This window comes from Stenella coeruleoalba (assembly GCF_951394435.1).
Source record: "Stenella coeruleoalba genome assembly, chromosome: 10".
Taxonomy (NCBI): Eukaryota; Metazoa; Chordata; class Mammalia; order Artiodactyla; family Delphinidae; genus Stenella; species Stenella coeruleoalba.
The window spans coordinates 34,558,604-34,583,509 of record NC_137156.1 but is presented as its reverse complement, the minus strand read 5'-3'; the positions used below and the strand labels follow the sequence as shown (position 1 = coordinate 34,583,509).

At 42.8% G+C, this 24,906-nt stretch overlaps 1 protein-coding gene across 4 annotated transcripts in view; it reads right to left on the bottom strand.

Moving 5' to 3' along the window:
• Nucleotides 1-27: 27 nt before the first annotated feature.
• The window catches only part of USP49 (ubiquitin specific peptidase 49), a 71,730-nt gene continuing 46,851 nt past the window's right edge, over nt 28-24,906 (bottom strand). For all 4 annotated transcript variants that reach the window (XM_079934695.1, XM_079934693.1, XM_079934694.1 and 1 more), the window contains 5 exons: nt 9,212-10,594; nt 7,679-7,883; nt 4,655-4,763; nt 3,893-4,098; nt 28-2,949 (listed from right to left, as the gene is read on the bottom strand). In XM_079934695.1, coding sequence (XP_079790821.1) covers nt 2,759-2,949; nt 3,893-4,098; nt 4,655-4,763; nt 7,679-7,883; nt 9,212-10,549 — 2,049 coding nt within the window. In that variant the 5' untranslated portion in view covers nt 10,550-10,594 and the 3' untranslated portion in view covers nt 28-2,758. The remainder of the gene's footprint in view (nt 2,950-3,892; nt 4,099-4,654; nt 4,764-7,678; nt 7,884-9,211; nt 10,595-24,906) is intronic.

The following is a 24,906-nucleotide window of genomic DNA, read 5'->3' as shown; positions in this document are numbered from 1 at the left end:
CCTTTTTGAGGGGCCAGGGTGCATTCACCTTGGCTGGCTACAGCAAAAAGTAAACACACCAGCCAACTACAAAGGGTTCCTAGAACGGGACTCCAACTACTTGTCTGGGAAAGAAGCAGGCTCGTAAGGTTCAGTTAGGAGATCTTGGGTTTGATTTGGCAGCATCTAGTCAACTTCTACCCGGTTCTTATTTTCTTCTCTTTACAATGTTTCGACTTAAAGTAAGATGCAACTAAGAAATTCATCTACTTCCAGTATGTAAATAAATTAAAGGCAAAGGGACATTTCCCTCACAACAGCCATTGGCTTATGCAGCAGGAAACTCTTTTCTTTAATTAAAATCTCCATAAATACTAACTTCTCAACAGCGTCTAGTGCTGCTGCCTCTGGGTACCTGAGGTGTCTCACTGCAGGGGCACCTTCAAGTGTGTGCAGCTCATTGAGGTATTGGTTTCTATTCCAACTCATTTTAAATGATTTTGTTAATTTGATACAATGTGTGCTCAGCTAATTTAAGCACTTATTTTACAAAGTCCTTTGCTTAATAATCCTTAATACTTGGTATAAAACTATTTTTAAGAATTAAATTTGAGGATCTTTTAATTTTCTATTAGATGTTTATTTTTCTTGTTTTCCCCTAGACAGCCTGAGGGATGAAGTAGATGCTCTATTAGTACTTCTCCATTTGTAAGTTCTCTTTTTCTAGAATAATAAATATAGCATTCAATGAAAGATGAGGCACAATTTATATTTTCCTTCCCTTTTTACTCTCCTTGGGTTTTTTTGAGTTAATGCGCTTTTCTCTTGCCACCAAAAGTCATTACCAATCATGCCAACTTAAAAATGTGGATCTAGAGGATACAGCCTCACATCAGAGCCTCTGACAGCATGGGCAGCTGTGACACTTTAAAACAGTGTCCAGGTGAGGGTAAGCCCGGGCCAAGCTTGTACAAAGAAGCCTGCAGTAGACAATATAAACCAAATAGCATAAAAAATGCCATACGCTATCGCTTCCAAATAAAAGCTAAATATTACAGAAACCTCACAGTGTTGGAAAAAGCAAGTTTAATTTAAAATATAGTCACTCCTCTTCCTTATCAGGGTGAGCCATTTTCTGTCTGATTTCCTCCAAGTCTCAGTGCTGTCTGGCAGGTCCTATGGGAGAATTCATCTCAAAAGAGGTCAACAGCAAATGCTACAGATCTGCTTGGGAAATGTGGTTCCTCAACATTGCTAAACCTTTGAATCTCATTCTTTAGCCTTTCTTTTCCCAACTTCCCATCCCTCCCCAAACTCCCTTCACATCCATCCTCTTCACGTGGCAACTGTACTTCTACCTGAATTGAAATGTTAGTATGACATACTCAGTCAAAAGATGAGCATTCAGAGTGACAGGCTGAGGCGGGCTGCAGCACTCCCACAGTGAGAGTTACGGTTTGCATTCACTTTTACTAGTGAGTCTAAGCGAAGGACTGAGAAGGGAAATTCAGTGGTGCCTGATAGGGCAGAGAGTTTCCATCTGGGCAATTTCATGCCACTTAGAAACTGACCCAGTTTAAAAAAGAAAGATATATTTTACTAGCACTGGAGTTAAGGACAGGGCACTCTTGCTTTTTTTTCTCTGATGGATTGAGTGTGGGTGGGTAAAGAAACAGTAGGGATTAGCAGATTTTGGAGGAAACAGGCCAGGACTGTCAACAATAAACTGTTCAGACATACAGGAGGAGGATTCCTAAGCCTTAGAAAAGCAGAAGCTCCCACATCTTGTGAACAGGAAATAAGCTGCAGGTTAAGAAAAGCTGCATGCTGCACCAGGGTGAAATGGGTGACGGGCATTTAGATAAGCCCTGGGCCACTGGCTATCCCCCACCCCCACCCCCAACTGAGTTCTGAGAAGGCCTCAGACAACTGACCCAAAGACCAATTTAAACCAAACTATGTGCTTGCCCTAGACCTGAACCAGGGATTTGCTACAGAACTAGGTAGCCAGGAGTGCCCTTAGGCTCAGTGTGCCACAGAGAACATGTCATGTACCAGTTTCTTGCTTCCCCATGTGAACTGCTCCTTCTTTAGAATGAAGGGATGTTCATGCCATCTCAGAAGATGTGGTATGATTAAATGACAGCAGCAGCCAGGGAGAGTATGACACATGAAAAACCTCCCATTTCACATGGAGAAATTTCCTCCATGCATCTCATTCCATTCTTCAACTGCTATCCCCTAAAAAAGGAAGTCTGCAGATTTTTAACCCTTGAGGGCTACTTCCTTTGTAGGAAAAAATCCTTAGACTTCACCTTCCGCCTTGGAACCAATCCTATCCAGCAAGCTGCCAGCCCAGGGCCCCTCCTTGCGTGCTCTGTCGAGGGCTGCTCACATCAGGAGGGTTCTTCTGGTGCTGCAAGAGTCCTGATTAGCAGGGGAATCATGTAATAGAAAGAACATGGCTGGATATGACCAATTTACTCCCTCTTTCCTCCACCCAGATCCCTCTATATTCAGAAGCAACTGATGGAAGAGTCTTCATAGAAGTTACTCCTTTTGATTTGTTTTAACGAAGGAGGGAATTTCTAAACCCATTTAAAAGAAAGTTGCTACAAATTTTATGATAGCACACGAGTCACCTGGCACCTTCTGCTCTAGACCCAGTGACGCAAACCTAGTAATCTGTTCCTGCAGTAAACCTTATTTCCTATACGAGGAAAGATGTATAGAAACCAAGAGTTTAAAAGCAAGCCAGTCCTCGATACGTGCCTCCCATTCAGGGGAAGGTCCGTGGTCTGCCCTCATCGTTGTTGCTGGACTGCACCTGAGTTTGGAGTTGGGTTTCTGAGATTCTTGCATTGCCCTGAACTGTTCTTTGAGTGTAAAAAAGGATGTAGGCTTGAGTTTTGCACACTTCCTCGACACTGCATACATTCAGCTTTGAGTCATTGCAGTGGACCCAAAAACCTAGGAAACCAAATGAAAGAAAGAGAGAAAATGACTACCCAACTTATATTTCAGTCACCAGGCAAACAAGGAGATGAGGAAAGGGACAGAGGAGCTCTGAATAGATCCAACCCTTGATTGTTGGTGGTGGACGAAGAGAAAAGTAAATGAAACCAACAGACTTCCCTGAAACCACTGGTTTTAACCCCGCAAGCCCCACCACAATACTGCTTGCAGTATCGACCGACTATAATTTTTGTCCTCATTTCATTTCATTCAGTCTTCTTCACTGCCCATTAGGGTTTTCTACAAAGACAGGAGACTGGGGGCTAAGAGATGGGAAAAGGAGGAGGAAGAGAGGGGGAGTGTAAATAGAGAGAAGTGATAAAGGAACACTTAGAAGGAATAAAAAGTTATTTTTTACAGGCTCCCTCTGGCTACCCCAAGGGCTGAGAGGTTCAGGATGGGTACACTACTGAAAACACATTCGCAGCCCACCTGCCTCAGCGCGGTAGCTGGGAGGCTCTGCTCTGAGGGCAAGGACTGAAGGCTCCTTGGGAAGGGCCTTTTTAGTAAGTGCTCAGTAAGTGTCCTCAGCTTTGTTATGAGCTGAGGCTAGTGAGATTCCATGAAGTTAGATGGGTCATATTGTTTCTGCAAAACCAAGAATGAAACTGAAGTCTGCAGCAGAAGTATTAGTAACAACAATAACCTCTAACATTAACTGACCATTACATACTAGACACGGTGCTCAGCACTTTTACATGTTAGTTCCTGTCAATTCTTAGAACAATCAAATGTTGTTACTTAGTGATATATCCAAAATTTGAATCCATCTTTCGTAATTCTTTCCACTGGATTTTAATGTATGTAATATCCCCCTATAGATTAAATGAAAGGAATGAAATGTGGACAAACCAACCCTTTTTTGTGTCCCCCGCCCCACAGAGTAAAGCGCACGCACCTCCCTCTGTGTTGTAGCAATAGGCTGTGTAGTGTCCTGAGCCAAACCCTTTCCCGTGATGCATGACCACTGCGGAGAGATCATAGGCAAAGGTCTCTTTGTCAAGAGAGGAGAGCATGTCCCTGCAGCAGTAAGGTTCCATGGTTAATACCTGGTCAAAGACGACATGGACCCCAATCTTCTCTCGGTGATTACGGCCAGACCACCTAGAACATGGATATAAACTTCTTACTAGTAAGAAATGGCATGTGTGATCAGAGGCAGAGGTAGGTAAAACAGGGAACGGAGAACATTTAACCTTCTGGATTTGCTTTTCTTTCACAACAAGACAGTGGTAATCAATGTTCACATATATTTCCTGTGAATATTGCATGTTCTCTGAAACTAGAAATCCCTGAACAAGCAATTCAGGCAATACTCTTTTTGTACTTTACCTCCTGCCCTCCTTTTCACAGATTATCTCTTACTTTATTCTGAAGATGAATCTATAAAAGCCCAAGCGAGGCTAGGAAATGTTCAAGCACAGACACCCAAGTGCAGGCTAGCTGATTAAATAGGACCATGAGAGCAGAAGCCCAGTCCTGGCCCCCGACATCAGCTTGCTTCACTGGGCATGAACCATACACTCCATAGAAAGCGTGAGGCCTCTAGGGAACAGGCTTCTCCTCCCAACACCGAAGAAGACATCTGCCTTCGCCAACGCCTTTGAAGTAGCTATTCCCACAGCTCACAGCCACGTGGGATGCCCCAGAGCAAGCTCACCTGAATCTTTTAAGGTGCAGCCGGAGGACCTGAGGTAGTCTGTAGATCATTAACTGCTTTCTAGCTTCACTCAGAACAAGGGGTTTTGGATTGGATTTTCGTCGTTTGCCTATATGGTTTGGGAAGGCATAAGACATAGATTGTGAGGAGACTCATTCTTTCCGAGCTATGGCAGAGACAGTGACTTGCCACTCGATATGCATTCTTCTTATTTCTCAGTATTAAACCTCAATTATATTTGGGGCAGCAATGTGACCCTCTCTAAGACTGCATTTCCCAGCCTCGCATGCCTGCACGGAGTGGCCATGGAAGTTCTGGTTGAGATGAAAGGAGTGATTGTGTGGCACTCTTGGGATGGCTGCTTAAAGAAGGCTGACTCAGTTGTAAGGTGCATCCTTTGTCCTTCCCACTGTCTGAAAGGAATCTCAGTTTCCTTTCCTGTGAAATGGGGGATAATGCATATATTTCAGCCTTAGGGAAAAGGTAAGAGGACACAGGATTACTAAAGGACAGCGTGTTTAAACAGATTTTTCCCCCATGCTTGTGGCCTATACAAATATTTAGAAAAGAAACTGCTGGTTTTATATTTTTATTGTTTTTTTAAAAAATATTTATTTATTTATTTGACTGCACTGGGTCTTAGTTGTGGCATACATGTGGGATCTAGTTCCCTGACCAGGGATCGAACCTGGGCCCCCTGCATTGGGAGCATGGAGTCTTACCCACTGGACCACCAGGAAAGTCCCCGGTTTTATATTTTTATGCCATACCTATTTTCTGAAACATGTTTCTTGGTAACAGCACACTGCTAGACATGCAGGACAAGGCTGACAGGCTGGCCAAATACACCCAGTCCAAAGCAGAACCAGTGCTTGAGACTCCAATTTTGTTTCTAAATATAGTGAATTGTGGGTGAAATGCATTTCTAAATTACAGCAAGCAAACAGTGGAAATGAAGTTCTCTTAATTTCCATCAGAAGCCTTCTCTATAACCATTTACTGATGACTGCTCTGTTACTATATTAATTAAATCGGTGAATGGATGGGAATATAAAATTAGTGGTCCACTGTGGTGCCTGCTGATTGTCTTTGAGCTGTTGAAATCATGGTCTCAGTGTCTGAAGAGCTTGGCATCTGATTTCGAAGTCCTGTCTGTACCACTCGTGAAAGGTAGCAAGTCACAGCCAGATGACGTATCCAGGAGCTTTCTGTGACAATACGATGTGGAGCTGTTGCTTCTCATAATAGACTGCAGCTTTTACTAGGGCTGGTAGTCATGATATGTGAGAGCATGAGCGGAAAGAGAATTCAAAGAGGGGCCTGGCCTTATTTTACATTCCTGTTCACCAGCAGATTTTTGAAAATTACTGCAGCTCTGCCTGGGAATCCTGGCAGTGACTGCTACTCTCAGCAGAGGGAGTAAGTGAGCTAAGATGAAGACAATAATAGAATATGGCTTTGTTTCCCTAAAATGAAATTCACAAAGAAAAAGATATTACTGATTCAATTGAGATTGATCAGTTCTGTCTCCCATTTGATTAAGCTGGCCACACAGAAAGGTGGAAGACTGAAAGTTTTGAAACTTTCACAAGCAACAGATCAATGCATCTCATCCCTTCACCATAGCTTTCCTTCCCTGCTATTTGAACCTGTCTATAGAAATACTGAAAAATGGGCACATATGGCAACTGGAAGAACAATCCTTTCTTGCAAAAATGAAAAAAAAGTACTTCTTGCATAATCTATCAAGTCCAAGAATGATCTAGTTAAGGCTGTTAACATCCTTCTGTTCCTTACAAGTACAAAGCTTTATGAATCGCTATTTTAAAAAGAAAAAACAATGTGGCAACCAGAAAAACAATCCTTTCTTGCAAAAGTAAAAAAAAAGTATTTCTTGCATAATCTATCAAGTCCAAGAATGACAGTTAAGGCTGTTAACATCCTTCTGTTCCTTACAAGTATAAAGCTTTATGAATCACTATTTTAAAAAGAAAAAACAATGTTCTAGTAAGATAATTTAAGTCACTGCCTTTATATCTCAATATGGAACAGGATAGGTGAGTTTATGGTTAACCAAATACAGCACTTCAAATTTTGTTTTAAAATGGCAAAATGATAGCAGGTGTGACTTGATTTTTATCCTGATTCTTCACAGAGAACAGGTTTCCCACGGTGTACTACTTTAAAAAACCATGTGCAGAAGTATTAAAACGGCTACCGTAAAACTGTCGTTCCCAAAACTTGTAGTCCAGACTACAGTATGGCTGCAAATTGATTTCAGATCTCTGAACAATCCATTCATCTTAGTTTCCAAATCTCTGTATGCCAGAAACCCAAACATCAGCTTCAAAGTATTTGCTCTGCATTTCCTCTGTCCATGCTGGGTTAGCAAAAGCAGTAAGTGTTAGTGTGGTAAGACATGGGGGTGGGGATGGGGGGTGCATAAGATACTCACAGAGCCATATAGAAAAATTCCACTTTACAATTAAAGCCATGATAGAGAAATACTTCCTTATGACCCTTCTGAGATGTGAACCTTTCAGGCATGTGACAATAACTATGAAGCTGTCATAGAGCAATGCACCATATGACTTCCTTTCTTGGTTTCATTGTACTTTAAATCTACAAATTCAGGACAAAAGCACACTTTTCTGATACTATAGCCTCAAACAGGCTATGCCACCTGAACTTTAAATAAGAAATGTCAGGGCTTCCCTGGTGGCACAGTGGTTGAGAGTCCGCCTGCCGATGCAGGGGACACGGGTTCGTGCCCCGGTCCGGGAGGATCCCACATACCGCGGAGCAGCTGGGCCCGTGAGCCATGGCCGCTGAGCCTGCGCGTCCGGAGCCTGTGCTCCGCAACGGGAGAGGCCACAACAGTGAGAGGCCCGCGTACCGCAAAAAACAAAACAAAACAAAAAAACCCACTCAATATTACAGTGTTACTTTTGACTAAAGTGGCAAGTGAAACACCTTAAACTGATATTCCAGTTACACACACCCACCCCTACCCCCAGCACTCACTGTTACATTGGTCACAAGCGTAGATTCTCCCTTCCAGAGCCTCTGTCTCTGTGAACTTGGCCAGCATCTCGGTGAGCAGGCACTGAGTCTGATTCAAAGGGATAAACCCCTTTTCTATGCAGTGATAGCGTTCAGGGAATTCCAGGGACAGATCCCAAAAGGGCTCGATGGTATTGGATTTGTAATTGCATGATACACATGTGACCTAGAGTGAAAAGATTGGTTTACAGGTTATATAACTTCCATGCTTCCCACATACATTTTTGCTAGCACATAACAACCAAAACTAAGTGCATAGTTTTCCAAAAACATTTAACTGTAATATTAAAATAATAAACATAATTTTAAGAGAATTAGAGCATATTACTTCTGGTATGTATCTCTAACCATGACGCTAGCTGGAACTGGAAAACCACACAGCAGTTATTACTACCTACCCCTTTCTCTCTTCTCTCATAAAGCATGCTTTGCCATTCAATGCTGCAGTATTACAGATGGAAGTTACCATGGAGGCAAGGCATCATCAATCTGAGATGGAGAATTTGCAGATTCCTGTCTGCTTCTCTCATCCTCATACTCTTGTCCTCTCCAGACTTTGCTCCTTCCATCCAGTCCAACTTGCCTCTTTTTGCCCTGTTTCTTGCAGCATCCCTACACTGATCCCTTGTGATTAGACCTCCTCCCCCGCTCAAAGTACCTTGTGATCAGACCTCCTCCCCCGCTGTAACCTTCCCAGATGCACCTTTCTTCCTACAGACCCTCAGAGGGGTAGAGGAAGTGCTGAGAAACAGTCCCCTTTCACACGCTGAAAAATAAAAGCCTAAATAAACTTCCTCTTCCCATCCTACTCATACTCATCATTCTTTTAAAACTCTCAATACCCGGACACAAAACCTCAGTAAGACAGTGTAGAGGTTTTACCTGCATCTCTTTAAGTTGCCCACCTCTTTGCCTCTACAAATTCTTTCTGCATGTTCTCACAAAGCCTTATCTATGAGTCTTCACTCATGTCCTTAGATGGCTAAGGAAATGAAAGGTAATGGGGAACAGGAGGCAGACTTGCTTACCCTTTGGCATCCTCCGAGCCACCTCCCTCCCTTGTATGTAAAGAATGCCTTGGAAGGAAGAGTGCTCTTTCACAACAACCATGGAACCAAGGTTATAGGCAAACTTCAATTTCCTAAAACTGATCAAAGGATGGCATGCCAACAATGGGTACTTGATTATAACAATGGGAATATTATATTACCTGTATCATCATTAAAGATTAAAGACATTTACTGAAAGTGAAATGATATGGCAAGTTGAACTAAAAATCTGCCTGTTAAGACAGGAGGCAAATTCACCAACAAGGCCGTCGCACAGTATAGTAAAAGGTACAGTGGCCGCCCTCAGCTATGCATAGTTACAGCAAATGTTGGCTACCCTAGTTAGGCCAGCAGCCTGGGGGAGCTACGCATGGGAAGCCTAACTACTACACTAACCCGTTTCCAGTGTGGTGGGCAGCTGGGGATGGGCTGGGCACACACCTACCTGGCTGAGTAGCTGCCCGTGAAATATGGTGTTCACCACCTTTAAGACCTGTTTGGTGAGCTTCCTCTGGGAGAAGGGGATGAGGATCCGGCGCTTGGTGCCCTCGGACTCGAGTTCCTGCTGCACTTTGTGCAACAACTCGCAGAGAAACTCCTGCGCGTCCTGTTGGTCGTAGCCGCGGAAGGCGGGGATCAGGCTCCACACCGAGTGAAGCATGGCGAAGGGCGACACCAGGGCCCACCTGCCGGACCACATGACGCGGAAGAGGGTGTGCAGTTCGTGGCAGAGGGAGATGTGCTTCGAGCTGGGCTCCTTGTTCTGGATGAGTTCTAGGCTCCTGCTGAGGGAGGCCCCGCCATTCAAGCAGAGGTCCTCGCGCTCGCAGGCCTCGGCCCCGTGGCTCCTGGGCGACAGCTCGGTGGCTGAGCTGCCGGCCGGCCTGCCCGCGAGAGGGGCCTTGCCGTTGGCGGCCCTGGGAAACAGCTGCTCCGTCTTGGACGGGTCGAGGTTCAGGAAGCACTCACGGAACTTGCGCAGGTGGCTGAGCACCTGGAGGATGGAGTTCATGTAGCAGGTGTTGCCCAGGTTGCGCAGGCCCGTGACGCCCGGCGCCATGGCTGGCGCGCGGCGCGGCGCGGGGCGGGGCCCAGCGGGCGCGCGCGGCGCGGCGGCGCGCGGCGCGGCGGCGCGGGGCGCGTGCAGCAGGAGGCGCGCGCTCTTGCGCGGAGGGGAGCTGGCCAGCTCCTCCAGCAGCCGCCGCTTCACCTCGCGCCGCCGCTGCCGCGCCGCCTCCTTCTTGCGCTCCAGCGCCTCCTGCCGCCGCCGCTGCTCCAGCTTGGCCTGGCCCCGCGAGGTCTTCTCGAACCAGAGCCGCAGCGTCCGGGCCAGCAGGCGCTGGCGCCGATACCACAGAGCCGTGAGCATCTGCGGCTGTCCCTGAGGAGCGCGCTGCGGCGGGACGGCGTCCTCGCCCGAGGCCATGGACCGCAGCGTCCGCCCGCGCCTCAGCGGCAGGTCCTGCGTCTGGCCCCTGACCGCCAAGAGGGAGCTTCTCAGCAGCTTGAGGTCCCCTTCGGGGTTGTCGTTGAGCACGTAGTCCTTGCACAGGTAGCAGAACACGTAGAGGTCCCGGACCTCCATGGCTAGCGGGTGTCCAGTCTTTTCGAAGTGTTTGAGGGCGTGGTCTTCGATGTAGCGGCCGCAGGCCACGTGGGAGCACTTGAGACAAGCCCACACGGACTCGGTGGTGGCGCACTCCCGGCAGCACCACTTCTGCGGGTTCAGGATGGAGTGGTCCTGGGCTAGCCGCAACCGCCCTACATGTTTGCATCTATCCATGTCGTATGGAAGTCTTCACTCTTTCAACCTGTCACGATAAGGGCCCTCGAAGAGAGAGAGAGAGAGGAAGAGAAAGCTTTCAGCAAAATATTTTCCTAGAAAAAGGCTTGCAACCGGCATTTTCCACTCAGTATTCATTTGTTTTTAATTCAAAACTGGTTCTTTTGGAAGGAAGTTTAAAAAAAGAAAAAGAAAAGCAATTTTGGCATAGACTGGGTATAACAGAAAGACAGTTAAGTTCCTTAAAAAGAAAGAATCATAAAATACTAAACGACAGACCTTAGCCCTAATGTGTAAGTTTACATTTTCTAAGGCTGTTTTAATTCTTGAATATCAGCTAATTTTTACGTAAGGCTGATTTGGAAATGTCATTACCCTTATTTCACATTGCACCCAACTGGCCACCAGGGGAAAGAAACTTGTATTCTGAACCGTCTCTGAATTGATGATGTCCTGGAAGTGAAAGCCTCTCTGTCTCATACTGACAAGATCCTGGCTGCATGCAAAAAGGGACAGGGCAGAGGAAAGGAGAGGAGAGACATAGACAGCGTTTCACATACCAGTAGGAGAGATGAAAACTCTCAAATAAAAAGGCAATCTTAGGTCGGTTTCACTGTATTTTTCAAAGTAGAGATAAGAAGATAGGGTAAAAAAGATAAATGGTAAGAAAGAAATTCCTCTGCAGTACAAAGTATTATTTTTATTTTCTTGAGTCCAAAGATCTGGCTAAGTAGGTAGACTGAGCCTCAATCTAACATTTTGTCTTTTGTGGTCTGAATGTTTGCACCCCATTCATATGCTAAAATCTTAACCCTGAAAGGTGATGGTATTAGGAGGTAGGGCCTTTGGGAGGTGCTTAGGTCAAGAATGGGTTGACCCTCATGGGATGAGCCTTCAAGAATGGGATTAGTGCCTTTATAAAAGAGCTCCCTCACCCCTTCCTCCATGTGAGGACACCGTGAAAAGCCAGCCATATGGCTATGAACCAGTTACTCCTTACTAGATAGGGAATCTGGTGCCATGATCTTGGACTTCCCAGCCTCCAGAACTGTGAGAAATAAATGTTTGTTATTCATAAGCCACCTAGTCTATGGCATTTTTGTTACAGCAACCCTGAGGGACTAAGCCAAAGTGTCTTTTTTTTTTTTTTTTTTTTTTGCGGTACGCGGGCCTCTCACTGTTGTGGCCTCTGCGGAGCACAGGCTCCGGACGCGCAGGCTCAGTGGCCATGGCTCACGGGCCCAGCCGCTCCGCGGCATGTGGGATCTTCCCGGACCGGGGCACGAACCCGCGTCCCCTGCATCTGCAGGCGGACCCTCAACCACTGTGCCACCAGGGAAGCCCCAAAGTGTCTTTTTGAAAAGAACATTTACATCTTGTAGAAAGGATGGGAAAACGTTTACCTTCCTTGCTGAAAGAATAGTTAAGTACAGAATGAGACAAATCTGACTTGTAGGACAAGAGGTGTAGTGGCTACTGGTATTACAGTATTTAACCAAACTACCGAGACAAAAGAAAAAAAAGCAAACCTTCTGGATGATATATGTAAAAATGCTTTTTATTTTTAAAAACAGTGGTAACATACTGAGCGTTTTTTTTTTTTTTTTTTGTCTTTCTAACATTGCTTCTTCAACACTGTTCACCAGAGAAGCCTAATAAGCCATTTTTCCAAGGGAAAGAGGCTATTTTAAAAGAAAACCTTTTATTCTTTGGAAACTTGACTCCCCCCCAATACCAGTATTTAAATTCCCTAAAGGCAGTTCCTCTTATAAACTGGATTTCCTTCACCCCATTTCTTGCCCACTTTCATTTCTGTGAGCAAATACAGTTCTATGACTATGGGGTCACCCAGAGAAGTTCTAAATCCAAAGCACTCTGAGTAGTGCCTTTAGTTGGTTTTCCAGATGCCTTTTTTGGCTTGGCCCTATTGCTAAAACCCACAAATATACCACAGGACCAAACCAGAGATCCTTCCCATTTTTAAATTGCCCATTCCAATGGGCAGGGGCCATGTCCCTATATAAGAAATCCTTAAATCATACAAAGGAAAGTAACCTAGATTATCTTCCATCAAGTCAGGTCATGCTTTTCCTTTGAGTACTATCAGGATTTAGTTTCTACTATATTTTTCTAATTATTGACTTGTTGCTAAGTGCCCTTTAAGTCATTTCTGTGGATGTATTTCTCCATTTCCTAACTAGCTATAATCTCCTTCAGAGAGGAGATCATGTGTTATATTTCTTTCTTTCCTTTTTTTTTTTTTGCCACACTGTGTGGCTTGCGTGATTTTAGTTCCCTGACCAGGGATCCACGAACCCCGGCCCACAGCAGTGAAACCACTGTGTCCTAACCGCTGGACCGCCAGGGAATTCCCTATTTTTCTTTTAAAAAAGAAAATTTTCTTTATAATTCTTTATAATTTCAAGACTTGTGGGTGCTCAACTCTTGAGTGGTCAAAGGTGTTCTGTCAGAATTACCTCTCCACACACACCAGAACAGTATTGAAATAACCATTTCTGTTTACTTTTTGTAGGGCATAGCCAAATTAAAACAGACATACATTTAAAAGATAAAATGGTAAATAAATGAATTGTCTTTTTGCTACCTATTACCAATCAGGAATTTAAGTTGGATACACATGATGCTTACAACTAATTACTGGAGACACAAAAGAAAGTCAGTAATAAAAGAATGAAAAGGCGAAAAAAAATCAAAAGATTGGCAATTCCCAAGTTTGTCACTAACTTCATATTTTTCAAAATGTAGTCTCTGAACCGCCTACCAGCATCAGAATTCCTTAGGATACCTGTCATATGTACAGATTTCTGGTCATGACTCCAAATGTGATGAATCAGATTTTGGGAGAGGGGTCTAAAATCTCCATTTTAAACAAGCTCTACAGATGATTCATTTGTACATTAAAGCCTTAGAACCACTGTACTAATCCAGTAAATTATATAGGGCTGAAGAACTCCTCATAGAAATCAAAGAAATCAAGGAATCAAAAATTTTATTTCTCAAGATCTTTCACTTAGACATTGTTCAATAGAACTTTCTGCAACGATGGAAATATTCTTTATCTGCATTGTCCAATACTGTACTAACTAGCCACATGTGCCTCCTGAGTACTTGAAATGTGGCTAGTGAAACTGAGGGACTGACTTTTAATTTTATTTAATTTTAATTAATTTAAATTTAAATAGCCACATGTGACTGGTGGCTGCAGTATTAGATAGCACAGATTTAAATACACCAGGACATACTATCTTTAGCTCACTTGGGTTTTCTTTTTGTTTTCTTCCCTTTGGAAGATTCACTACTCACTGAATCATGTCTGAATAGCCTCTTCTAACTCAAAACCTGACAAATCCCCATTTTAGCCAAAAGGAACCTTTATGTGTCTTCAGAAATTTAATTGCTACTGAGATCTTATCACATGAAACATAGCACAGCTTCAAATCCTACAAAGAGAGAATATTTCTATGAATAGGAATACAACAACACAACACCCAGGACATTGATACCTTATGAAATCAACTTCTGTGCTAGAAAAAACATGCTGGAACAACCAAAAGCCAAAATAGAAAACCACTAAAAACCATTCCACACCCTCTTCATGGAATGCTGTCAAATGGAAAGGGCACTCTGGAAATTCTTTCTTCCAATTTCATTTTCTGATCTATAAATCTGCTGATCACGCACATCCTTTCCTGCACAGCCTTTTTCCCATTACAGATCTGTCGTGGCAACTCACTAACCTGCCATATGGCAGAGTAAATCCATTCAGGAAAACACAGGGCTACTCTGCACCTCACTACACTGATTTAACCTAGGCAGACTAGCTTCTCTAGAGGAAAAACATAGCTGATCATGAAATGGAAATCACTCAAAAGTGACACAAAAGTCAATGCACACAATAGAGAATAAAGAGAATACAATCTTGGGTATACTCAGTTCAAGAAAGACCGTGTATTTCACTCACCCCTCACACATCCTCTGACCATTTTATTTAAGAACAAGGCCTAACACTCACAGGCACAAAGAGGAAATCTATTTTACATTTTTCTGACATGGACCCCTTTTCCTTCATAATTGCTAAAGGTCATAAAAGTCCTAACACTTCCATTTAAAACATATATCATCCAGTGTGACAGGCACCCAGTATCCAAAAGAGAGAAACTTGCAGTGTAACTGGAAATGAACATGATGTGCCTTAATAGTTCTCCATCATTAAGTATATCAGTAACTGTAAAAAAATGTCCTGCTCACCCTGGATCAATCTGCATACAGGGAAAGCAAACCTGACAAAATATTAGCATTTGCTTCTTTAAGTAATATAGTTTTAATTTAAAAATCTGAATCAACTTGAGCTAAAAACCATAATTAATATTTAAAAGGATTCTACTATAGTTAATATCACCAAATAGTAAAAGAAGGTAATGGAACCTTTTCAATGTTTGCCTTTTGTTCTGATGAGAAACTTCTAGATTTATCACATTAGTTTTTAAAGGTCTCTGTATGAGAGAGATGACTGAGCATTACAAAAATCTTTCAAAAACCTATAGCTTGAAAACATGATTCATCTTTTAATTGGACTATTCCAATTATTCTCAAATAGCAGATTTCTTAGCCGATCCGAAATGGATAACAGCATCACCCGAAATAAAATTTCTGGGGGGAAGTTCAACAAAAACAAAATAGGAAAAATTTAAGAGAATCTACTTTAGGAAGATTTCCATTTCTTCTCTCTCATCGTATTGATTTCTTCTCAGTTCTTGACTAAGGATAGTGGAAAAATCCTGCCTGATCTTGGTGAGACCAAGCGGCATAAATTCCAGCTTCAGAGAGAGTAGACACTATGGTAACATGCTGACAGCCTTCATTTACATAAAAGAATACTAATTACGTGGTATCATCAACATCTGCGATTCTGCTCACCGCCATATGCGACAGAGCAGGGTATTTTAACCCTTCAACCTGCTACACATACCCTACATTACATGTCCCACAAAACCTGCAAAGGGTGCTTAAAGACACAATGAACACATTTTTACAAATAACAAGTGTTGAAAATGAATTTTATTTTCAGCTAACAGTTTATTTCTAAGAGATATGGGAAAATATAATTTAGTATCAATATCCAATTAAGACAAAGATTTTTTAAAACAAGGTAGAAATCGCATTAAGATACAGTTAATAACCCAAAAGGGAAAATGCTACATTTTAGAGTATTATTATATAGGGCTTTAAAAGGCTGTATTTTAAGTACAATGAAACTAGCCTTTTGAATTTTTGCATTATGGCTAAAATAAAACAAAGAAATAGATACAAAATAACAAAAACAAAAACTAGGGGCAGAGACTGAGAAGGGTGAGGCTAGCCCTTGGCTAAGGGCAGTGTGTAGGGGGGGAGCATGCAGTGGGGTGGTGGGGCAGGGAGTGGCGGTGGGGGGGGGAAGATGGCTGAAGGGGTGGAGGGTCCTCACAGCTGCTGCCCTTTCCCTTGTTCCCCTTCGTTTCCATTCTCCCTGAATGTGGGGGTGGGTCAGTGGATGGGGGACAGATAACCTGTAGGTCAGAGCGTCCGTCCCTCAGAGACTCCTGCAGAGGCTGAATTCTCTGGGACGAGGTTGGAAGCTCTAACCAAATGTGTTCTTGAGCTCTTAAACCTGAGAGCGGAACGGCCACTTAAGCAGCGGCTCTTGGCCACAGGCGATGGTACGCTAATGCGCTGGGTGCGCCGGGGCCTTGCGAGGTTGGCCATCACTCATCAGTAATCAAGCGCTGATGTTCGAGAATGAGCCTGTTTAATCACGAGTTACAGATTTAAGGTTATGTCTGCACAATAATGCCTCTCTCTCTTGCATTAGGATCTGCTTTCCTCAGTGAGAAAGCAGTAGAGTTCATGTAGAGAGCCAGCCAGCACACAACCGATTGCCACAGCGCAGGGAGATGACAAAGACAGAACGACCAGCACAGTACAGATGCTTTGCTCTGTGCCAAATACCAACTTATCTAACTGTATTAAGAGCCAGAATTGGGTGTAAGCCCTCTGTACCTTCAGTCTCTGCTCTCTTTTGTTTGCCTCCTTCCTCTCCAGCTGCAACATGCCCAAGTCTCTCCTGTCTAAAAAACACACAGACCCAACTTTGCCCTGCCTCTAGACTATCCTTGACACTATTTTTAGGCTCCTTCTCCTTTGCCTACTTTATTTATGGCAAGAATAATGTGCAGCTTCATCTTTCTCACAACTCACTCCTTCGCACCTTCATTTCATAGCAAGTGTTTTCTCAAAGGTCTCTGCAATTTCCTCAGAGCTGAGTTCATCAGCCCTTTCTCAGTCCCCATCCACATCTATTCTGCCCCTGACACTGAATACACACTCACTCCTGCATTTTAAGCTACTGTTCTCTTCCTACGTCTGTAAATACACCTTCTCTGTTTTCATGTGTGTCTCTCTTCCTTGAAATATAGACTCTCCTTAAGATTCTGTTCTCAACTCTCTTCTTGATGATTTCGTCTGTTCCTAGAACATCAAGTATCATTTCTATTAATTAATGTATTTTAATTCTCACACTTTTAAAAAAACACTTTATTGAGATATAGTTGACATACCATAAAATTCACTCATTTAAACCACACAACTCAATAATTTTTAGTACACTCACAGAGTCCCATAAATACTTTTGCATATAAAATCTGTCCATTTCCTTACAGAGGCTTGGTCTCAGGTTGGATCTTCACATTCTGATACCTGCATTATGGTATACTACTGTTAATGCTATTTGCGGGATGAAGCTTCTGAATATGTTTTGCAATTGTTTGTTTGGTAGCAGTGATGTACTGAGCTATACACACTGAGATCATGTACTGAGTTATACATACTGTTTCATCCAAGTCTCCTGATGATCAAGACATGTAAGATGACAGACAGGGGGTTAAGGAAATGCCATCTGTGGAACAAAGCTAAGCTAGCTGGCCTTCAAAGGATCAGACTTTTTGATTCATTAGCCTACTCTTGCCAAAGAGGTCTGTGCCTAAAACTTAACCCCTTTTCCAGGAGGATAGTGGACTGGGCGCAAGGGGGCCAAGGAAGACTGCTCGTATAAAATTCAGAGAAATTCTGAATACACTGGGAGCCTGTGCACGCGCGTGTGCGTGCGCACACACACACACACAGAGAAATGTTACCTGTGACTGTGTGGAGAAGTGACAGCCGAGAGTGGAGATAACTAGTTTGGCTGTGTAAGGATTAAAACAGGTCTGCTTCAGAGCTTAGTAATTTGTGGCACTTCCAGATCAAACCTGGTGATGCTTTTAGTATGATCTCCCTGACAAGCTAGTGTTAAGGCAAGGTCCAAACTAAAGGCTCCCTCTTCTACTCCACTGCCACATGGAAAAATTCTATTGCTACCGCTGAGAGAATCAGGGTTTACCCTTTAAATATCTGACCACAGGAATTATGGTTTGTCCCTGCAGTATGCCTCCAAAACACTGTTCTCTACAGCAGCTGGGCAGTCATCATAAGTGTGTACATATGTGTATACATATGTCAAAGTGTACGTATATGTCAAACTTCTAGAATTGTGCCCTTTAAATACATGCAGTTTATTGGATGTAAATTACACCTCAATACATTTGTTTAAAATTGCATAGACACACACGCACAGACACATATACACACACAAGTGAATAATATACCTCTAATGAAATAATGGATCTAGTCAGTAGCTCCAACCACTAGGTGAAAGCTGACAGGAAACTTTACAATGGATGGATAAGGCTGACAGCACCTGACTCCAGTGATCAATTTCACATTGAAAATAGGACAACCAGACATTATATGCTTCCCTGCTATGATGCAATAAGAGGTTCACAGCAGCATCACCTATAAAGTACTCTTGCTAAAAGAACTGAACCTGGGCTTCCCTGGTGGCGCAGTGGTTAAGAATCCGCCTGCCAATGCAGGGAACACGGGTTCAAGCCCTGGTCCAGGAAAATCCCACATGCCGCAGAGCAACTAAGCCCGTGCACCACAACTACTGAGCCTGTGCTCTAGAGCCCACGAGCCACAACTACTGAGCCCACATGCCACAACTACTGAAGCCTGCGCACCTAGGGCCTGCGCTACGCAACAAGAAAAGCCACCGCAATGAGAAGCCAGTGCACCGCAACAAAGAGTAACCCCTGCTTGCCACAACCAGAGAAAGCCCGCGTGCAGCAGCAAAGACCCAATGCAGCCCAAAATAAATTATTAAAAAAACCAAAACTGAACCTGAGTCCAATGAAGCCTTTGGATCTAACCAAGTTATAAGAAATGTGGGAGACAGGAACGTGCTACCACAAGGTTGCAATTAGCCAACAGACCAAATCAGAGTGTGGCAAATGCTACAGGATCAGTGATCTGGAGTCTTTAAGAAATAAATGACATGAAGAAAAAAGCGGGGGGATAGATTTGCTACAGATTATAAGAAACCTAAAAACATATCAACCAAATGCAATGTGTGGTTCTTATTTAGATCCTGATTTGAACAAACCAAATATAAAAATATATTTTTGAGAAAACTGGGAGAAATGTTTTAAAATACTGTTTGCCTCTAGCTATACCACTATATTTTTTAACAGTTTCGTTGAGGTAGAATTGACATACAGTGAACTGCACATATTTAAAGTGTACAACTTGATACATTTTGCATATACTTGTGAAATCAACACAACCAAAATAATGAACACATTGATCACCCCCAAAAGTTTCATGCCCCTTTGTAATCCTTTCCCCCAGCCTCCCTCCCTTAAACCCCCAGTCCAAAACTTGAGAAATTTAAACACAGACTAGGACTGCCCTGGTGGCGCAGTGGTTAAGAATCCGCCTGCCAATGCAGGGGACACGGGTTCGATCCCTGGTCCGGGAAGATCCCACATGCCATGGAGCAACTAAGCCCGTGTGCCACAACTACTGAACCTATGTGCTGCAACTACTGAAGCCCGCACGCCTAGAGCCTGTGCTCTGCAACGAGAAGCCACTACAATGAGAAGCCTGCGCACCGCAACAAAGAGTAGCCCCCGCTCGCTGCAACTAGAGAAAGTCCATGCACAGCAACAAAGACCCAACGCAGCCAAAAAAATAAACACAGACTAAGCATTAGCTAATATTAATAATTATTAATGTGACAATAGTACTGTGGCTGTATTTTTTCAGTCTTCGTATGTTAGAGACACCTCTGAAGTATTTATAGGTGAAATATTACGATGCATGGAATTTGCTTTAAAATACTCTAGTGGCAGGAAGATAGATGAAACAAGATTGTCAAAATGTTCATAATTGTTGAAGCTGATTGATGGGCACATGGAGTTCATTATACTATTCCCTTTATTTTTGTGTATGCTTGAAAAGTTGCAAAAAAATTTTTTTAAAGACAAAAAGCAAACAATATACTCTCTGATAGCAAAAGAAAACCTTGAGATATGAACCATTCACAAATTATACAAATTATGAGACACCTTTCATCTCTGTCATTTTACCATCATATCTAGTCTTACCTTGAGATGCACCCTCCCTACCCCTCAAGACACACCCAACCAAAGCAGTGCAGTTTTTCTTGGCAGTGTTAGTCACAGAGATTGCTTGCATAGTCCTTTGGTCTGGGCCTCAAGTATACCCTTTAGACTCAGGTAGCAACTTCTTTGCAGCCCCCCAAACTTTCTTGCAAAAACTTCACCAGAATTTTGCCCACAAAAATTTCCTGAGGATGTTTCTCTTTTGGGGGCACAAAGCCACTTTAGTTGATCTGTTGAAATGTTCGTGCTTAGTGTAATGTTTTCTCTCTTTCTGAAACTTCCTCCTTTATTGGGAAGGAAAATCTCTTTAATTTTTTTTTTTGGCAATTCTGCTTCTTCCTCACTAACTCTGATTATCCAGGTGGCAAGGAGCTCATCCTATGCCTTTCTGAATTTCACTGTAGTCACAGCAAAAAACAGTAGCACAAAAATTATATTAAAAAAAATTTTCTGGGGCTTCCCTGGTGGCGCAGTGGTTGAGAGTCCGCCTGCCGATGCAGGGGACGTGGGTTCATGCCCCGGTCCGGGAGGATCCCACATGCTGCGGAGCGGCTGGGCCCGTGAGCCATGGCCGCTGAGCCTGCACGTCCAGAGCCTGTGCTCCGCAACGGGAGAGGCCACAACAGTGAGAGGGCCGCGTACCGCAAAAAAAAAAAAAAAAAAAATTTCTGTTTCTCTGACTCCAGTCAGATAAAGGTTACTCCCAGTCCATGTGATGTCTGGGGAAGCGAAATCTGGCCACAAAGATCCAATACAATATTCACAAACATCAACCAACAGGTTGTTTTCAGCTGAGACTTTGGAATATATTTTCTCATAGAAGCAATGCTACAAATAGCACTTGGTCCAGTTAAAAAGCTATTGAGCCCATCATGTATCCTTGGTGTCGTACCAGAATACTAGTGCTACCACTACGGAAGCTAACTATCAAATGCATTAATCTGAGAAAATTAATGCAAAGTTTCAACTTCAAATGCCAAGAACTGCTTTCCCAGCTGCAGCCCAGGCAGTGAAATTGGGAATCTCCCTCCTCCCGCTTTCCCCACATGGCTAAAGAGGGCTTTCCACACATGGCCATTTGTATGGAAGACACATATATATGTTAGGAACTGCCTGCAGAGGAAAAGAAGGAACAATTTCTGTGGACAGAAAATAAATCTGACTAGAATTTACAAATGGATTGTCAGGATTAGTTGGTGATTTCAGTGGCTGCTCTAACGAAAGGAAACCCCATCTTCCTGATGTCCTGTTTCTTAAAAGGATAGTAGTATATTTAATCCTGTGCCTTCCCCAATAATATACCAAAGCACATCTGTTAGGATGGAGGTCCATCATATTTTGCATAAATGGAGACACAACTTTTAAAAAAATGTATGTATGTATTTATTTATTTTTGGCTGTGTTGGGTCTTTGATGCTGCGCCTGGGTTTTCTCTAGTTGCGGCGAGTGGGGGCTACTCTTCATCGCGGGGCGTGGGCTTCTCATTGCAGTGGTTTCTCTTGTTGCGGAGCTCGGGCTCTAGGCGCACGGGCTTCGGTAGTTGTGGCTCGCAGGCTCTAGAGCACAGGTTCAGCACAGGCTTAGTTGCTCTGCGGTATGTGGGATCTTCCCGGAGCAGGGCTTGAACCCATGTCCCCTGCATTGGCAGGTGGATCCTTAACCACTGCGCCACCAGGGAAGTCCCAAGACACAACTTTTCAGCACTTTATTTCAAGAGCAAAGAAGACAGATGTCCAAAGAGAAGGGGCCAAATACAAAGCGGTATTTGTTACATACATACAAAAGGAGAAAACCTGAAGCTACAAAGAAAACACTCAGGCACTTTAATTGAGAACAGGTTAAATAAATTATAAATTGGCCATATAACTGAAACCACCTGTAGTTTTTTGTTTTGTTTTCTAAAGAGGCAGGCCTCTGTGTACAACAATTCAAAATACAGTATGTGAAAAAGAAAAGGGATAGAGTAGTGTATATAATATGCATCAAGACTAAAAAAACTACACATGCAGAATCTCTCTCTCATATGCAATTAAGAAGATAAACAAGAAACGGGTAACACCACATGCCCTGTAGTGGCAAACAGGGGGTAGAGATGGAAATGAGAGAGTCATCAACATTTGTACCTTTTGGGGAAAAAAATTCATGTATTATCTATTTTCAAAAAGGATACAGCACTGAGGAAACTGTTTCAATAATCTTAAAAATTCAGGCATCAGCAAGATGGCTGAAGATAAGTGCAGGGCATATATGATTTACTATGCTTTTATTAGAAAATAAGATTTAGGGACAGGCAGTCTGATGATATTTATGGCATATGGAGAACCCAAGGAATTATATTCTAGTAGCACTAATCACTGCAAAAAGAACCCCCCACTTGTTTTTCCATAAGCTTATGACCAGCAAAGTGCAGACCTCTTTGGCTTATTGCAGAGGGTCTTATATAGCACAGCCTCAGTCGGTCGTGTCAATCATTTGAAATTTCATATCAGCCAAGGTACCAAGGTAATTTCTACTCTGCTTCCCCAGAGGCCACTACCGAAAATTGTCAGTAGAAGGGAATCCTGTAAGCAGACCCTTCCAACTCTCAAGAGATCTTCATTTCCTTCATGGACAGCTCCTAACACTATTCCAGTGTACCGGGCAGCAAAATCTCTCTCTCAACACACAACCAACCTCTCTGAAGGAGCGTGGGTGTGTGAGTGTGGGTGTGTTTTTTGATGGTGAAGGCAATCAGCTGAATGATGGAGGACCCCCACACACACAAATCATTCCAAGTATAAAAGTATACTATAAGCCTCAGTTTCTCAAATCTATAAAACTGGAGAACAATAATACCTACACTTCAAAGAATTGTTCTGAGGGAGACTCAAATGAGATGGCCACGTAACTGCGTTCTGAAAGTGACTGACTCTAAACAAAGTACTGGCTGACTTGGCCACCTTGTCACTCATTCCCAAAAGTTATTTTTGCTTCCACAGGGCTTAGAGTCAGGCTGGCTAATTGAGCAGCTTACAGTAACTGACTATCTGGTCTTGACTTTACCCAGATAGTTTCATCTAATAAGGTCTTCATACTAAAATATTCTTAAATGAGAAATTAGAGGATACTTTTATATTAAAAATGAGAAAAATCACTATCTTTCCAAAACAAATTAAAAGGTTTTATTATTTATTATCTATTTTTCTTAGGTCTTTAAAAATTGTGTTTAATAGCAACACAGAGCAAGGCTAGTAAAAGTCCAATTAAGATGCTAAAAACAAACCCAGAGCACCATAAAATGCTGTTGAATTAAAGAAGCAGAATCAGGCTCAGCTCACACTCACCAACAGGGGTATGCCCATTGAATACTTACAGGTCCAACAGAATGTGCTGCGTGGCAAAAATATAAAAGGGGCCTTCTTTCAAATAAGGCATAGAAGGCATTTCAAAGACGTGAACTGTGCATGAACCCTCATCTCTCCTTAAGAATAAAGCAGAAGTACTTCTGGGAACTCAACTATAGTGAGCTGGCACAAGAGAATAGAAGGCCAGTGCACACCCAGGCAGCGAACTTCATGTAGTTTAAATCCCACAAGTCCCAGCCACTTCTCCTATTTTAAAGATATCAGCCTCCTGGCCTGCCAGTGAGTCCCACCACTCGGATTAAGGGACTGACACTCTCATTAAAGACAAACAGAGAATCTTATAAGGGAAACACATAAAGCCAATCAACTGCTAATAATTAAGCGTAGATTAATTTACCATAGCAGGAAGCAGAAAGCTGGGTGCTAAGGGGCAGGATACTGCATAGCTAAATGCAGTGAGGAAGAAACTAAAGAGGGAAAGAAAAGTATGAATCACTGACTAAGACCCTGTAGAAGGGAGACTTGAGCCTTAAGGAGTATTGGACAGCAAGGAGGGAGATCCCTAAAAAATAGTATGAGAACAAAAAAATAAGCCTCACTGACTTCATCATTTTTTTCCTGCATCCTTCCCATGTTGCCTGTGGTAACTGTGCTGAACGTTGTCCATACCTATCAAGTTATAATATCAGTGAGGTATAATGAAACAAGGTAAATACGTGATTCATTACGTGTAGCTTTAAATACATATGAATAACTAGAAAAGTAATTATTCTAAAGTTAAACCTTTCGTTTCTGAACATGTGCTTCTGAGTCTGACATCTCACAGTAAATTTCAGTTTGTTATTTTTAAGTTACTGGTCACTAACAGCCTATAGCCAACGGTAAAGTCCCCATCAAATCACCCAACTCCACTACAGCCAATTTATCAAAACATATACATTATCACTGTACCTATCACTCACACAAGAACTTACCAGAATTAATAAGAACTAAACTGCTTTGAAAGAACTATCAGGAAAAAAAATCATATCTAATATTGGCAGAAGCAAAATAATAAACATTACATATTCCAAGAGACCAATCAACAGACTTCTAAGGGACCACTTAATACTACTTATTCTAGGAGGCCAGCTTATGAGTCTGCCAGTAAAGGAAATATCTCATAGAATTGTTCCAGATATGACCTAGACTTTAGTGGAAAGTGGGGCAGAACCCATTAAGGTGCTGATATCATTGAACAGGTTTAAGAAATAAGGAATCCTCACTTGGTGTCCGTACATGTCAATGACATAGAATGTCTCTAAAACTGCAGATGAGGTTTTATCTTCTGAGACTGAAGTTCAAAAGAAGAAAAATGTAGTGGACGCAATAATCCATCTGTTAAAAACACCAAAATCCTGAGGTCTGAGTGACTGCAGAGTTCTGGGGACCCCCAAACCCATTTATGAAAAGCGCA